The sequence below is a fragment of the Papio anubis genome, chromosome 1 (genome assembly GCF_008728515.1).
Source record: "Papio anubis isolate 15944 chromosome 1, Panubis1.0, whole genome shotgun sequence".
In the NCBI taxonomy this organism is placed as follows: Eukaryota; Metazoa; Chordata; class Mammalia; order Primates; family Cercopithecidae; genus Papio; species Papio anubis.
In genome coordinates this window covers 141,650,240-141,666,112 of record NC_044976.1, presented here as the reverse complement: position 1 = coordinate 141,666,112, position 15,873 = coordinate 141,650,240, and the positions used below count along the sequence as shown (strand labels likewise).

Genomic DNA, 15,873 nt, shown 5'->3' with positions numbered 1-15,873 from the left:
CTGGAAATCATGAGAAATTTAGTAAAAATAGCCAAGGAATTTCCAATATAATTTGAGTGTTAACTTTAGCTACCTAAATTTTTTTCTCAATTAACAATAATAAACCTTTTGTTCAAAAAATTTATGTTCATTAAAGAAAAATTTCTCCAAAATGATTTTCTGTCACCTTTAAAACATAAATCTAGGATTAAATTAAAAATAGAATTTCCCCTCCCAAATTTAACTTTGTTCTAGAATTAAATTTAGTAAACAAATGTGAAACATTTAGCCTCTTACCTCATTCTTCTTCCAGTAACTTACAGAAGAAAAGTTGTCTTAATAATCCTTAATATTTTTGCTTATAAAGACAAAACACAGAAGACAGTGGGATGACAGCCGTAGTTTCTTTGTTGCTTAGTAATCTTAATGCTGCTTAATGTCCGTAACACGCTAAATAAGCCTCATTCCAGTTGATATCGAAGTTCAGAGTGATTGGCTGGTATCATAGTTGCTCATGCTACCTAGTGGATTTTCTCAGTTTGAAACCTAAGAAGGGACACATAATGCTTGTGCTGAGATAAGGCCTTTGAGTAAAGTACAAGGTTTTATGATAGATTTATTACTTTATGAAATAAAGCACTAAGGTGGAAGCATATAGATTACATACTGATAAGTGGTTTCACCCACTTTTATCAGCAGTCATTTATACTGATCTTTGGGTTATAGGTGAACTATGAGTTTGTGTTAAGTATAGGATATTAAAGAAATAAAGGGAGAATTCTTAAATTTCAGATAAATTAGAATTTTTATTATATTTTTTTCTGAAGAATATTAAATACCACAAAGAAATAGAAAATTGTTTAAAAATTTTTTTAGGAAACAGAAAATTGTTTAAAAAATCTTTTAAGTATTATCTTGGTTTCATTATAAAAAAATTCCACCTGTAAGTATTTACCCAAAGGAAGTAGGACTAATACCTCTTGTGTGAAGTGTATTAAGATGTCCAATACAGTTGTTTATAAAGGAACATAATGATATACAAAAGAAGATGTAATTTAATTAGTTTTAGAAGAATGAATATGCACCTGTTAAAAATGTCAGCTTAGCTCTTAACGGTTGCCTAGTTCCTTGTGTATGAAAAGCAAATGAACATAACATATCCAACGTTCGGATTTTGTTAGATGTTTGTCACGTCTCTATAATGAGTATCTTTTCAGCACTTGTTCGCAGTTAACTTTATATACTTTTTTCAAATTATCTTTTTATATTTTGTTGAACATTAAATTTATCTTTGTTTTTATCATCATTATACCTAGCTCAAGTTTGTGGGTTATATGTCTGTTTATTTTTATTGCAATTTTTGTTTTCAAAACTCTTTGTCACACTTTTTTTTTTTTTTTTTTTTTGAGACGGAGTCTTGCTCTTGTTCCCCAGGCTGGAGTGCAATGGCGGGATCTTGGCTCACTGCAGCCTCTGCTTCCCGGGTTCAAGTGATTCTCCTGTTTCATTCTTTCAAGTAGCTGGGATTACAGGCATGCGCCACCATGCCTGGCTAATTTTTGTATTTTTAGTAGAGATGGGGTTTCTCCATGTAGGTCAGGCTGGTCTCGAACTCCCCACCTCAGGTGATCTGCCCTCCTCGGCCTCCCAAAGTGCTGAGATTACAGGAGTGAGCCGCCGCACCTGGCCTCAAAACTCTCTGTCACACTTTCTTTGTTTTGTTTTGTTTGTTTTGAGATGGAATCTCGCTCTGTGGCCCAGGCTGGAGTGCAGTGGCACGATCTCGGCTCACTGTAAGCTCCACCTCCCGGGTTCAGGCCATTCTCCTGCCTCAGCCTCCCGAGTAGCTGGGACTACAGGTGCCCGCCACCTCACCCGGCTGATTTTTTGTATTTTTAGTAGAGAGGGAGTTTCACCGTGTTAGCCAGGATGGTCTCGAGCTCCTGACCTCGTGATCCGCCGGCTTCGGCCTCCGAAAGTGCTGGGATTACAGGCGTGAGTCACTGCGCCTGGCCTTTTTTTTTTTTTTTTGAGACGGAGTCTCGCTCTATTGCCAGGCTGGAGTACATTGGCGCAATCTCAGCTCACTGCAACCTCTACCTCCCGAGTTCAAGTGATCCTCCCCCCAAGTAGCTGAGACTACAGTCACGCACCACCATACCTGGCTAATTTTTGTATTTTTGTAGAGACTGGGTTTTGCCTTGTTGCCCAGGCTGGTCTTGAAGTCCTTAGCTCAAGTGATTCACCTACCTCAGCCTTCCAAAGTGCTAGGATTGCAGGTGTGAACCACCGTGCCCACCCAAAATTAATTTATTCAATTGACAAAAATTGCATATATTATGTACAACATGTTTTGAAATATGTATGCATTGTGGAATGGCTAAATCTAGCTAATTAACATATTTGTTGGGTTTTTCTTTACTCTCTCATTTTAAAATTAACTTTATTGTTTTAAAAATATAAATAATTTATCTAGAATCTCAAAATAGAACCTAATTATAGAACATAATGCTTAATAAAGTACATTTAGTAGACTTTATTTAGAACATGATGTTTTCATAATTCACAATATAAAGGAAGGAAGGAAGTCTTGCTCTCTAAATATTAGTGAGACTTGCTATCTTAATGAGATAAAGCTTCTTCCCTTAAAAATGTTTCATGTTTCTTTTGGATACATTGAACAAATTTTTCTTTTGTTCTGATTCCTATACATATGTAACAAGGAAAAAAAGTCTGAAGTATGTTGTTTTATTTACAATAGCCTTTCTGAAATTGGATTTTTAAAAATGATTGCAGGATTGCTTTTCATTGGTGTAGCTAATGTGTAGTTACGTTGTTTCTCGTAAGTGTAATTAGGTAAGCTAAAGGAAAAACTTTTCTTCCTCACTAAGAGACTTTTGTTAGTTTTTTAAAAAGTTTTTTAAATTTGCAAATAAAGTATATATAAAACACAAAATTACATTTCTTATATTAAAATATGTTCTATAACTAAATTACTAATATCGTTATAAAAAATGTAGCAATTAAAATGAATTTTAGATTAGAGGTATCTGACTAAACTTGGTAGGATTTTATGGTTGCTTTAATAACATGCCAACATCAAAATTGGAATATTTCTTTCTTAATGCTTTTAGTTATATACTTAGTAGGTTACTTGAATATAGTTAAATAACATTTAAAATGTCACTGAATTTTCTGATATTTAGGAATATGAAAAAGAACTCATTTTTATTTTTTTAAAATAGATGTGGGGTCTTTACTATGTTACCCAGGCTGGTCTTGAACTCTTGGGCTCAAGTGATCCTCTTGCCTTGGCCACCCAAAGTGCTAGGATTATAGTCATGAGCCACCGTGCCAGGCCAAGAATATGAAAAAGAGCTTAGTTTTATTAAAGTTGAATTTAGGTTTCTCAAATATGGATGTGGAGCTGGGTGTGGTGGCTCACAACCCATAATCCCAGCATTTTGGGAGGCTAAGACTGGAGGATTGCATGAGGCCAGGCGTTCGAGACCAGCCTGAGCAACAAAGCGAGATTCCCATCTCTAGAGGGGCGAAGAAAAAAAAAAAAAAAAGCAGGGCATCTTGGCATGGGCCTGTAGTCCCAGCTACTCGGGAGGCTGAGGCGGGAGAATTACATGACACAGGAGTTCAAGGCTTCAAGTGAGCTATGATCATGCCACTGTAATCCAACTTGGGCCACCGAGTGACACCTTGTCTCAAAAAAATTTACGTAATTAATTAAAATAAAATGTGTATGTTTCATCTATAGTCGTAAAGTTACTCACTTTTCTTTAGTTATTAGGACTTTTTCTTTTAAGAATAAAAATTTTCACCTAGTCGTCTTCTTCACAACTTTTTCCAATGTTTATAGAAACTGAAACTCAAAAAATAATATGATTTATTCCTGTCATTTTCCGGTAAATCACAGGTAGAGTCTGGTTTTTGGACTTAGTACTTGCTGTGTCAACATACTAATCTCCTGGGACTGTCTAGTTTCTCACTTCATCTCTGATACGCAGTCGTCACTCCATACCTGGGTAAAAGAGCCTTTCTGCCATTGCTTAGCAAACTCCAGAGAGTACGAGTGTGAATTCAGTTACAGTGTTGTCTTTATAGATGAGTTAGACAGGCAGAATAAAGAAGTAAAAACAGCACACCAAACTATATATGATTTAGGAAACACAAATCAAGCCCTGATTTTAACTGTTACTTGCTTAGCCTCATAATTTAAGGAACCCTAAGGTGCAAAACAAATCATCTGTCAAGACCCACTGTGTATTTCTGTGAATCCAGTTAGCAAGTGCTTGTAAAGTGCTTTGAAAAAGATACGTGGTATATGTATACATGCTTCTGGTTAATATTCTTTATCCTAACATTTCTACTGTATTTGCTAAATTAATATGAAATTTGAGACATTTACTTTTACTTTGATATTATTTTTATGTGTTTTTCCAATACATTTACTGTTTTATTTTACTCTTTACCTAAACTTGGCAGTCTAATGATAACATTTTAAAAAAGAAAGGCAAATGATACCCATTTTTAGAATTACTATTTTTTACTGAGAATTTCATTAGTATGAAGCATTATGTACTGTAATTGTGCATATATTTGCGTGTAAATGTACTTTACTAGTATCTCTCTTTTGTGGTTGTAATCTTTTGTTTTTTTTTTTTTCTTTTGGTCTTTAGATTTATTCAGGTTTTTCTGTTATACTATGTTCATATTTTCTTAACTGAAAATGTTCTGGACAAACTATGTAAGATAGTAATATGTAACTAAATACTATTGTCATATAACTAGGTAGTTATTACATAAGGTTTTTATGGTCTGATAACATAAAAGTTTATCTTTACTGTTAAAGTCCATCTAAAATGATTCAGTGTCTTAGAAACATGCATTTATGCCCATTTTCCTTTCTCATTGTAAGTTCTTCAAAGTACATGATGGTAGCATTATACTTTTAAAATCTATCCTTCATAGAATACCAACTTAGTGATATCCAGCTTTTATAAGGTATTTCAAATTTAAATTTGTAGAGCATATTTATTTGTTTATTTATTGCTTTTTTTGAGACGGAGTCTCGCTCTGTTGCCCAGGCTAGAGTGCAGTGGCGTGATCTCGGCTCACCGCAAGCTCTGCCTCCTGGGTTCACGCCATTCTCCTGCCTCAGCCTCCCCAGTAGCTGGGACTACAGGCACCTGCCACCATGCTCGGCTAATTTTTTTTGTATTTAATAGAGATGGGGTTTCACCATGTTAGCCGGAATGGTCTCAATCTCCTGACCTCGTGATCCACCCGCCTTGGCCTCCCAAAGTGCTGGGATTACAGGCGTGAGCCACTGTGCCCGGCCTGTAGAGCATATTTAATTTATACTCATTTGATTTTGCCTTCCACAACAATTTTTGGTAAACACTTCATTTATCTGTGAATTATCAGGCCCAGACCTGACGTCAAATAATCAGTCTGAATAATGCGTACATAATATTTATTCAAATGTGCCAGATATTGTTCTATGTGTTTTATATTTATTAACTCAGTTAATATTCATAGGAAGTCTCTTAATGATGCTTTTACTATTTGTGTTTTACAAATGAGGAAACTGAGGCACAGAAATGTTAAGTGCCTTGCCCAGGTTCAAGTCGTGGAGCCAGAAATTAAGCTAAAGCCCCCTGCTGGCAGGATCCATGCTCTTGGCCATTATATGTACTGTGACTGAATGAAAAGCAACTAGAGGAAGCTGTAATAGCAACAAAGCTGCAATAATAAAGTCAATATTCTAATAAATTAAAAATGTTATTTTTGTGAGACACTATAGTATGCTTTTATTTCCTTGAGTTTAATTTTCAAATAATTTATTACTGTCTATCTTCCCAAAGATATGACCAGTTCTGTTGTTTATTTGATAGGGGTTGATTGGCTTTCTGTCATGTGTTAGGTACTGTACTAAGTTTTACATGTATAGTCTCATTTAGTTTGTAGTTGTTCGAGGGAAGTGTCTAGGATTACTACAATGTTAAGTTTCATCAGGGGAGGGTCTTGCGTATTTTGCCAACTGCTGTATCTCTAGTGCCTGTACCCAAGACGCTGGAGGTGTTCAGTAGTTTCTGAACAATGAATTAGATTGTTCTTAACAGAAGGGAAAGCTAGGTCTTAAAGAAGTTTTAGTACTTGTGCATGATCATAAATACAAAGTGACAGTCAGAATATAAGCCTGGATATCTGTCATCACAGTCTCTGCTCTAGTATGGCATTGTATCTTATGCAGATGCCTGTAAGCAGGGAGGGAGTCCTGGAAAGTTTTCAAGCAGAGAATTAGTGTGATAAAAGCAGTTTAGGAATGCATCTATTTCAAGGTCTGTTTTGTAAAGTAAAGGGATGAGGGTAGGGGGAAGTGCTTTCAGACCATTGATTGCATCAGTTTAGTTTTCAGGAAATGAGGTTGGACTGATAGAGTGTGAGTGGGAACCACTGTAAACTGTCAAAGGTAGAACTGAGATAATGTGTTGGTTTAATTTAGGAGAAATCAGAAGAGGAAAGATAATTAGGAGGTTTCGAGTATAAGTACCTGTATAGAAAATAGATTAGTATGAAATAGGTAAATCAGTAATGGAAACAAGGTGGTCAGAAGAAGCTCTTTTTTTTTTCTTTTTAAGGATATGTATAATCAATTTTTTACTTATATTCAATTTAAAATGATAGCAGCTTTTCAAACTAAGGTTTGAGGAAAAAGATAGGAAAAGAAATCACTATTTGTTAATTTTAAATTGTTTGTTATTCATCACAATAGTTAATTGAATAATTCTGCCATGTCCCCCCTGAAATAGCCAAACCATTGAGCATATTGTTAAACTAGTGGAACAGCACGGCAGTGATGTCTGGTGGACTCTTCCCCCTGAGCAACTTCTTCCAAAAGAAGTCTTATCTGAGGTAAATTTCTGTTTGTATTTAACAGCTTTTGTGTGTATTACAGGACTTGATGACAACAAGGGAAATTCTTGAGAGTTAAAAAAGCATCTTATGTAAAGTTAACAAATTTATTTACTGTAAATTAGAAGCTAATGCAGTTTGAAAGTAGATATTTTGTTTAACTATAGAACTGTAGTATTTAAGGCTGGGTGTGATGTGTAGTATTTAAGTGCTGTAATCCCAGCACTTTGAAAGGCTGAGGCAAGCAGATAGCTTGAGTCCATGAGTTTGAGACCAGCCTGGGCTGTTAACATGGCAAAACCCTGTCTCTACAAAAAATATATATATATATATATATAAATTAGCTAGGCATTGTGGCATGCGCCTGTAGCCCCAACTACTCGGGAGGTTGAGGTGGGAGGATGGCTTGAGCCTGGAAGACAGGTTGCAGCGAGCTGAGACTGCACCACTGCACTGCAGCCTGGGTTACAGAGTGAGAGCCCGTCCCCCCAAAACAAAGTGTAGTATTAGGTCGGGTGCAGTGGTGCACACCTGTAATCCCAGCAGTTTGGGAAGCCGAGATGGGCGGATCACCTGAGGTCAGGAATTCAAAACCAGCCTGGCCAACATGGTGAAACCTCATCGCTGCTAAAAAAAAAAAAAAAAAAAAAAGGCAGGGCTCAGTGGCTCACGTCTGTAATCCCAGCGCTTTGGGAGGCCGAGGTGGGTGGATTATGAGGTCAGGAGATCAAGACTATGCTGGCTAACACGGTGAAACCCCGTTTCTACTAAAAATACAAAAAATTAGCTGGGCGCGATGGTGAGCCCCTGTAGTCCCAGCTACTCGGGAGGCTGAGGTGGGAGAATGGCGTGAACCCGGGAGGCAGAGCTTGCAGTGAGCAGAGATTGCACCACTGCACTGTAGCCTGGGCAACAGAGTGAAACTCTGTCTCAAAAAAAAAAAGAAAAGATAAAACAAAAAATCAGCCAGGCATGGTGGCACAACATGCCTTGAGTCCCAGCTACTCAGGAGGCTGAGGCAGAAGAATTGCTTGAACCCAGGAGACGGAGATTGCAGTGAGCCAAGATTGTGCCATTGCACTCCAAGCTGGGCGACAGAGTGAGACTCTGTCTCAAAAAAAAAAAAAAACAAAAAAAACCAAAAAAAAACCAAAGTGTAGTAGTTAATAAAGTAGTGGAATGCGAGGGTCAATTGTTACCTCATTGAGGGCCAGGATTGATTAATGTTAACTAAGCTCATGTAATTTACTGTGAGAGAACAGTGCCTAATGTTACATCAGGCCTTTGTAGGATCTGTAGTAGAGTTAGCTGATTGTATCACACATTAAAATATCCAAATTTAAAGTTAATTTCAAGAAAATAGAAACCAATTCAGATTACATTGGTAAACGTGTAATTCAGTGGCCACAGATACTTTTCAATGTGAATGGAGGGAGTTGTACTTAACTGTGAAATGCTTAAAAATACTGTAAATTTCATCTAAAAATGTGAACTTAATGGTTGCATTTCATTTCTGAAGACTTTTGGGGTACAGTATTTGTTGTCTGTATTGTGATCTTTGTGTACCTAACATGCTTTTACATGATCTTACTAGGTTGGTGGCCCTGATGCCTTGGAATATGTTCCAGGTCAGGATATTTTGGACATCTGGTTTGATAGTGGAACTTCATGGTCTCATGTTCTTCCAGGTAATTTTAAAAAATAGATATATGCTGATCAAGACGTTTTGAAAATATGGAATTGGTATTTAGAAGGGATCTATGATCAAAACCTTTTTTGTGTGTGTGCTTTATTTAGAGATCTGCTATATTTTAGACCTGGAAGGACCCTTAGAGTTTACTCAATCCAATGATTTCTAAACCTTTTTCTGTTTTTCTAGATGAAATTTCATTTAGAATTTACAATACAGAAAATAGTTAAAAATGGGAATATTTTTCCTCCTTTCAACCAGTTCATTCTCCTTGGCCACTTGGCAACCCCAAGGCACCCAGTTTTGTAAAACAAAGTCACTGAAATAGTCTGACCTCATCATTTTTCAGAAGAGAAAATGAAATTGACTTAGAGCCAAGTTAGTTGATGGTCACATAGCTTAATAGTGTCAAACTGGAACTCAAGTACCCTGATTTTCAGTTCTCATCTTCTATACTACATTGCTTTTTGTGGCTTTTTCTCCTCTCTGTACAAACAGCCGACTAACTTTTATACTTACTGATAATTAGGGAATGTTTTTGACTGATTGGATAAAGAGAAAGGAGAGACACTGGGCAGGAATTAGAAAGGAGTAGTAGGAGAAGGCACGTGTCAGAGGATATGTTTAGATGCTTGAGAAGAAATATTTTTAAGGCAACTAAGTGAAAAGATAGAGTTCAAATGAAGAACAGGGATTGTTATCACTGTGAAGTTGGAGACAGGGATGAGATGTCACGGAAGCAGTGATGGATCACACAGTTCCTCACACTCTTACTAAGGGCCAGCTTTGGCCCGAGAGACCCTGTTTGCTTTCCGGAGTAAGGGTATGTGGGAAAAGTAGCTTGTCTACGAATCGCACAATGGGATTCCTAGTAGGTGGATCTCTTTCAGCTTAGGAAATTTGAAAAACAAAAATGCATGTAAATTCATGTTTTCTCTCTATTACAGATAAAACGTGCGTAATAATAATGGCCAAATATAAGTTACATATTTTTATAATTTTTTTGTAGTGATTTTTAGAATTATTATTTCATAATTTTCTCCCAGCATATTTGAGGGAAAATACTGCAAGTTTTGGTACTTTGCTTCCCTAAATTACAGTTATGTGTTACATAATGACATTGCAGTCAGTAGCAGACTGCATACATGATGATGGCCCCACAAGATGATAATAAATTTGACTGCTGAACAACAGGGTTCTGACTGCACAGGTCTACTTATATGCAATCTTTTTCAATGAAATACAGATGGAAAATATAGTATTCTCAGGATTTTGAAACTCACATATAGAAAGGGAGGGCTGACTTTTCATATATGCAGGTTCAGCAGGGCCAGCTTTGGGACTGCTGTATTTGAGTATTCACAGATTTTGGTACATGTAGGGGTAGGGGGCTGGGGGGTTGCTTGGTCCTAGAACCAATCCTCTGCATATATCAAGGGATGACTACTGTATTTTTACTGTACCTTTTCTGTGTTTAGATATGTTTAGATACACAAATACGTACCATGTGCTGACATTGCCTGCAGTATTCAGTACAGTAACATGCTGTGCAGGTTTGTAGCCTAGGAGCAATACACTGTGCCATGTTGGCTAGATGTAGAGTCGGCTATCCCATTGAGGTTTGTGTAAGTACACTCTATGATGTTCACACAATGATGAAATCACCTAAGGGCACATTTCTCAGAGTATATCTCTATTGTTAAGCAATGCATGACTCTGTATTGAAAATGCAGGTCAATACCACTACTTAAGGTAGTAGGAAGAAGAGTTTCCTGCTGGCACATTTTGGGCAGCATTCTGAATTTCAGAAAAGAGTATGCCAATTGTGAAACCGTGAGGTATAGTGTATTTCAAAGTTTATTCACTGCTTTAGGCTTTGTGAGAATTAATGGTACTACCGTTGTTGCTTTTCAGTTTCTGAAATCATTTTTACATTACCAAGTGCAGTGAGTGCATGTTATATTTGGCGCCGTCGAGTGGTTTAAAATCCATGAAAACGGTCATAAAAACCTATCTGATAGAGTTTAGTCATAATACTTCTAGAGTGTGATTTTTTTTTTTTTTTTTTGAGAGAGTGTCTCACTCTGTTGCCCAGGATGGAGTGCAGTGGTACGATCTCAGCTCACTGCAGCCTTCACCTCCTGAGTTCAAGTGACTCTCCTGCCTCTGCCTCCTGAGTAGCTGGGATTACAGGCATGTGCCACCATGCCCAGCTAATTTTTGTATTTTTAGTAGAGAAGGGGTTTCACTGTGTTGGCCAGGCTGGTCTCAAACTCCTGGCCTCAAGTGATTCACCTGCCTCAACCTCCCAAAGTGCTGGGATTACAAATGTGAGCCACCGCACCTGGCCAGAGTGTAATATTCTTAACCAAATAATTTTCACTGCAACAGAAAAATTTTAAATTAATTCATAATAATTGTACATATTGAGTACTTGTAGTGTTTTGATAGGTGCATTCAATATGTAATGATCAAATGAGGGTATTTAAACATTTACCCAAACATTTACCATTTCTTTTGGTGGGAACATTTTATATCTTCTCTTCTAGTTATTTTGAAATATGCAATAAATTGTTACTATATTTACCCTATTGTATTAAACACTAGAATTTATCCCGTATATGTAACTCCTTTTCTATCCCCATTAACCAAACTCTCTTCATCCCTCCCTCTCACCCTTCCCAGCCTCTGGTAACTATCATTCTACTTTCTACCTCCATAAGATCAACTTTTTAAACTCCCACATATGAGTGAGATTATGGAGTATTTGTCTTTCTATGCTTGGCTTATTTCATTTAACATCATGACCTCCAGTTCCATCCATGTTGCTGCTAATGACAGGATTTCATTCTTTTTTATGGCTGAATAGTATTTCATTATATATATTTATCACATTTTCTTTATCCATTCATCTTTGATGGATACTTAGACCGATTCCATATCTTGGCTATTGTGAGTAGCGTTGTAATAAACATGGAGATGTAAGTATCCAGTTGATATGCTGATTTTATTTCCTTTGCATAAATACCTAGTAGTGGGATTGCTGGATCATATGATAGTTCTGTTTTTAGTTTTTTGAAAAGAAACCTTGATAATGTTTTTTATAATGGCTGTACTAATTTACATTCCCACCAACAGTGTATAATAGTTCTGTTCTCTCTACATCCTTGCCATCATTTGTTACTTTCTTTTTCATAATAGCCATTCTGGGCTAACTGGGGTAAGATGATATGTCACTGTGTTTTTGATTTGCACTTCCCTGATGATTAGGGATGTTGAACATTTTTTCATATACCTGTTTTCCATTTATATGACATCCTTTGAGAAATGTCTGTTCAGACCCTTTGCCCACTTTGCAGTGAGTTTTTTTTTTTGTTGTTTCTTGTTTTTGCTGTTTCTTTACTTGAATTCCTTTATAATCTGAATATTAGTCCCTTGTCAGACAAATAGTTTGCAAATATTTTCTCCCATTCTACAGGTTGTCTCTTCACTGTGTGGATTGTTTCCTTCATTGTGCTACAACTTTTTCTTAATATAGCCCCATTTGTCTGTTTTTGTTCCTTTACTTGTGCTTTTGAAGTCTTAGCCATAACAGTTTTGCCTAGACCGATATCCTAGAGGATTTCTCCTATGTTTTCCTCTAGTAGTTTCATAGTTGGGGACCTTAGATTTAAGTCTCTCTTTTGAGTTGATTTTTGTGTATGATGAGAGGTAAGGGTCTATTTTCCTTCCTTCCTTCCTTCCTTCCTTCCTTCCTTCCTTCCTTCCTTCCTTCCTCCCTTCCTCCCTTCCTCCCATGCATGGAATTGCATTGAATCTTTATTTATTTATTTATTTGAGATGGAGTCTCGCTCTGTCGCCCAGGCTGGAATGCAGTGGCACAATCTTGGCTCACTGCAACCTCCACCTCCCGAGTTCTAGTGATTCTTCTGCCTGAGCCCCCTGAGCAGCTGGGATTATAGGCATGTGCCACCACACCTGGTTAATTTTTATTTATTTATTTATTTTTTTGAGATGGAGTCTCACTCTTGTTGCCCAGACTGGAGTGCAATGGCACAACCTAGGCTCACTGCAACCTCCACCTCCCGGGTTCAAGCGATTCTCCTGCTTCAGCTTCCCAAGTAGCTGGGACTACAGGCATGTGCCACCACGCCCGGCTTATTTTGTATTTTTAGTTGAGATGGGGTTTCTCCATGTTTGTCAGGCTGGAATCGAACTCCCCACCTCAGGTGATCCACCCGCCTCAGCCTCCCAAAGTGCTGGGATTACAGGCACGAGCCACTGTGCCCAGCATTTCTATATTTTTAATAGAGATGGGGTTTCACCATGTTGGCCAGGCTGGTCTCAAACTCTTGACCTCAAATGATCAGCACCCCTCGGCCTCCCAAAGTGCTGGGATTACAGGCATGAGCCACGATGCCTGGCCACGTTGAATTTTTTTTTTTTTTTTGAGACGGAATCTTGCTCTGTCGCCCAGGCTGGAGTGCAGTGACACGATCTCAGCTCACTGCGACCACTGCCTCCCAGGTTCAAGCAATTCTTCTGCCTCAGCCTCCCCAGTAGCTGGGACTACAGGCACCCACCACTATGCCCAGCTAATTTTTTGTATCTTTAGTAGCGATGGGTTTCACCATGTTAGCCAGGATGGTCTCGACCTCCTGACTTCATGATCCACCTGCCTCGGTCTCCCAAAGTGTTGAGATTACAGGTGTGAGTCACCACACCCAACCTGTTGAGGATTTTTGTGTCTTTGTTCAACAGAGATATTGGCCTGTAGTTTTCTTTTTTGTTGTGTCTTTGCCTGGTTTTAGTATCAGGGTAATGCTGGCTTTGTACAGTGATTTAAGAAGAGTTTCCTCTTCTTGGATTCTTTGGAGTAGTTTGAGCAGAATTGTTGTTGTTCTTTATGTATTTGGTAGAATTCAGCAGTAAAGCCATCTTGTCCTAGACTTTTCTTTGTTGGGAGACTTTGTGTTGCTTATTCAGTCCAGTTACTTCTTACTGTTCTGTTTCTTCCCGGTTTAATCTTGGTAGGTTGTATGTGTCCAGGGGTTTATCCATTTCCTCCAGGTTTTCCTATGTGTTAGTGTACATTTGTTTATAGTAGTCTCTGATGATCCTTTGTATTTCTCTGTTGTCTGTTATATGTCTCCTTTATCTTTTTTTTTTTCTTTTGGAGATGGAGTCTTGCTCTGTCGCCTAGACTAGAGTGCAGTGGCCTGATCTCGTCGCACTGCAAACTCCACCTCCTAGGTTCAAGCAATTCTCTGCCTCATTCCTCCCAAGTAACTGGGGTTACAGGTGCCTGTCACCATGCCTGGCTAATGTTTGCATTTTTAGTAGAGATGGGGGTTCACCATCTTGACCAGGCTGGTCTTGAACTCCTGACCTTGTGATCCACCTGCCTCTGCCTTCCAAAGTTCTGGGATTATAGGTGTGCACCACGGCGCCCGGCCCCATGTCTCCTTTTTCACTTCTGGTTTTGTTTATTTGGATCTTCTTTTCTATTTTCTCAGTCTAGCTAGAGATTTTTTTTTCACTGCATATGCATTTACTTTCTTACATTATCTCAGACTTTCCTGGCTGCACAGACTAGGTTAAACCCTTTATTTTCTCCTTGGTAACACCCATCACAGTTATTTCTTTTCTTTTTTTTTTTTTTTTTTTTGAGACAGAGTCTCACTCTGTCGCCCAGGCTGGAGTTCAGTGGCACAATCTCTGCTCACTGCATCCTCTGCCTCCTGGGTTCAAGTGATTCTCCTGCCTCAGCCTCCCAAGTAGCTGGGATTACAGGCGCCCGTCACCATGCCCAGGTAATTTTTGTATTTTTAGAGATGGGGTTTCGCCATGTTGGTCAAGCTGGTCTTGAACTCCTGACCTCAGGATTTGCCAGCCTCCACCTCCCAAAGTACTGGGATTACAAGCGTGAGACACCACACCCGGCCCCATCACAGTTACTTCTTGTTTAACATAAAATCTACCCTACTAGATGTCAGCTCCAAGAAGCAGAGTCCAGATTTCCCCAGGATCTAACACAATGCCTGCTATGTAACAAGTGCTCAGTAATATTGGTGTAATTGAATTGGTTTGATTCAGTTATTTAAATTTTGTTTCCCCACCTCCACTCAGGTAATCTTTCTTACATAAAATTTGCAACACTAAATCTTCAATCTTAGGATATAAGGACAAATCATAATTTTATAAATAAAAGGGATTATGGGGGCTTTGAGAGTTGTGAGTTTAGATTTAAAATATGGATGTAATCTTCATCAAAGACCTCATGTTACTTTTTTTGAAAACCCTTTTATTTTGAAAAGTCATAAAGTATTATAAAGAATCACAGCATGCTCTTCTTCATCTAGATTTTCCAATGTTAACGTTAACATTCTACTACATTTGCTTTATATGTCCTCTCTATGTATGTATATGTAGAGGAAAAGATGCATCTTTTATCTCAATACTTTAATATATATTTCCCCAAAACACAGATGATCTCTTAACGTAACCAACACAGACATCAAAATTAGGGAATTAACATTGATTCCATACTGTTAACTGTCTGTAGAACTTACTAATTTTACCACACTCCTATGTGGAAAGAGGAAAAAAAAAGGACCCAAGATCTAATCTGAGATCACATGTCACATTTGATTGTCATGTCTCTCTAGTTCTTGTTCTGTGTCTTTCATGACCTTGACATTCATGTAGTACAGGTTTATTTTGTAGATGGTCTCTCTGGGTTTGTGGGATGCATTGTCATGATTAGATTCACGTTATGCATTTTAGGTAGGAATATCGCAGAAAGGATACTGTGTTTATTTCTATACATCATTTCAGAAGTCACATGATATATCTCTGTCCTGTTATTACTGGTGATATGTAACTTTGGTCACTTTCTTGGTTAAGGTGGCGTCTACCAGTTTCCTCTATTGTAAAGTTGCTTCCCTTCCTCCCCACTAATTGTTATTAATTAATAAGTGTCTTCTTTTTCTATTTTAATTTACTTAAATTTCTGGGTGTCTTTTTCTTTTAATATTTAATTTTGAGGTCCTGACCAAAGAGCAGATTTGTACTTGGAAGGAAAAGACCAGCTCGGGGGTTGGTTTCAGTCATCCTTATTAACAAGTGTGGCCACAAGGAAGAAAGCACCTTATAAGTAAGTATTTATACCTCAGCCAACCTGCTGAGTACCTGCCAGTGTGTGAAGCACTATGCTGAGTACTATAGAGATGATAAGGCACCACCCTTGATTGCTTACAGTGTCCTGTAAGAAT

The 15,873-nt window shown here is 37.9% G+C and overlaps 1 protein-coding gene across 1 annotated transcript in view; it reads left to right on the top strand.

Moving 5' to 3' along the window:
- IARS2 (isoleucyl-tRNA synthetase 2, mitochondrial) overlaps positions 1-15,873 on the top strand; it is a 71,262-nt gene that overhangs the window by 41,750 nt on the left and 13,639 nt on the right. The window contains exons 13-15 of the mRNA XM_021927079.2: positions 6,807-6,909; positions 8,504-8,597; positions 15,647-15,755. Of these exons, the coding sequence (XP_021782771.2) occupies positions 6,807-6,909; positions 8,504-8,597; positions 15,647-15,755 (306 nt within the window). The remainder of the gene's footprint in view (positions 1-6,806; positions 6,910-8,503; positions 8,598-15,646; positions 15,756-15,873) is intronic.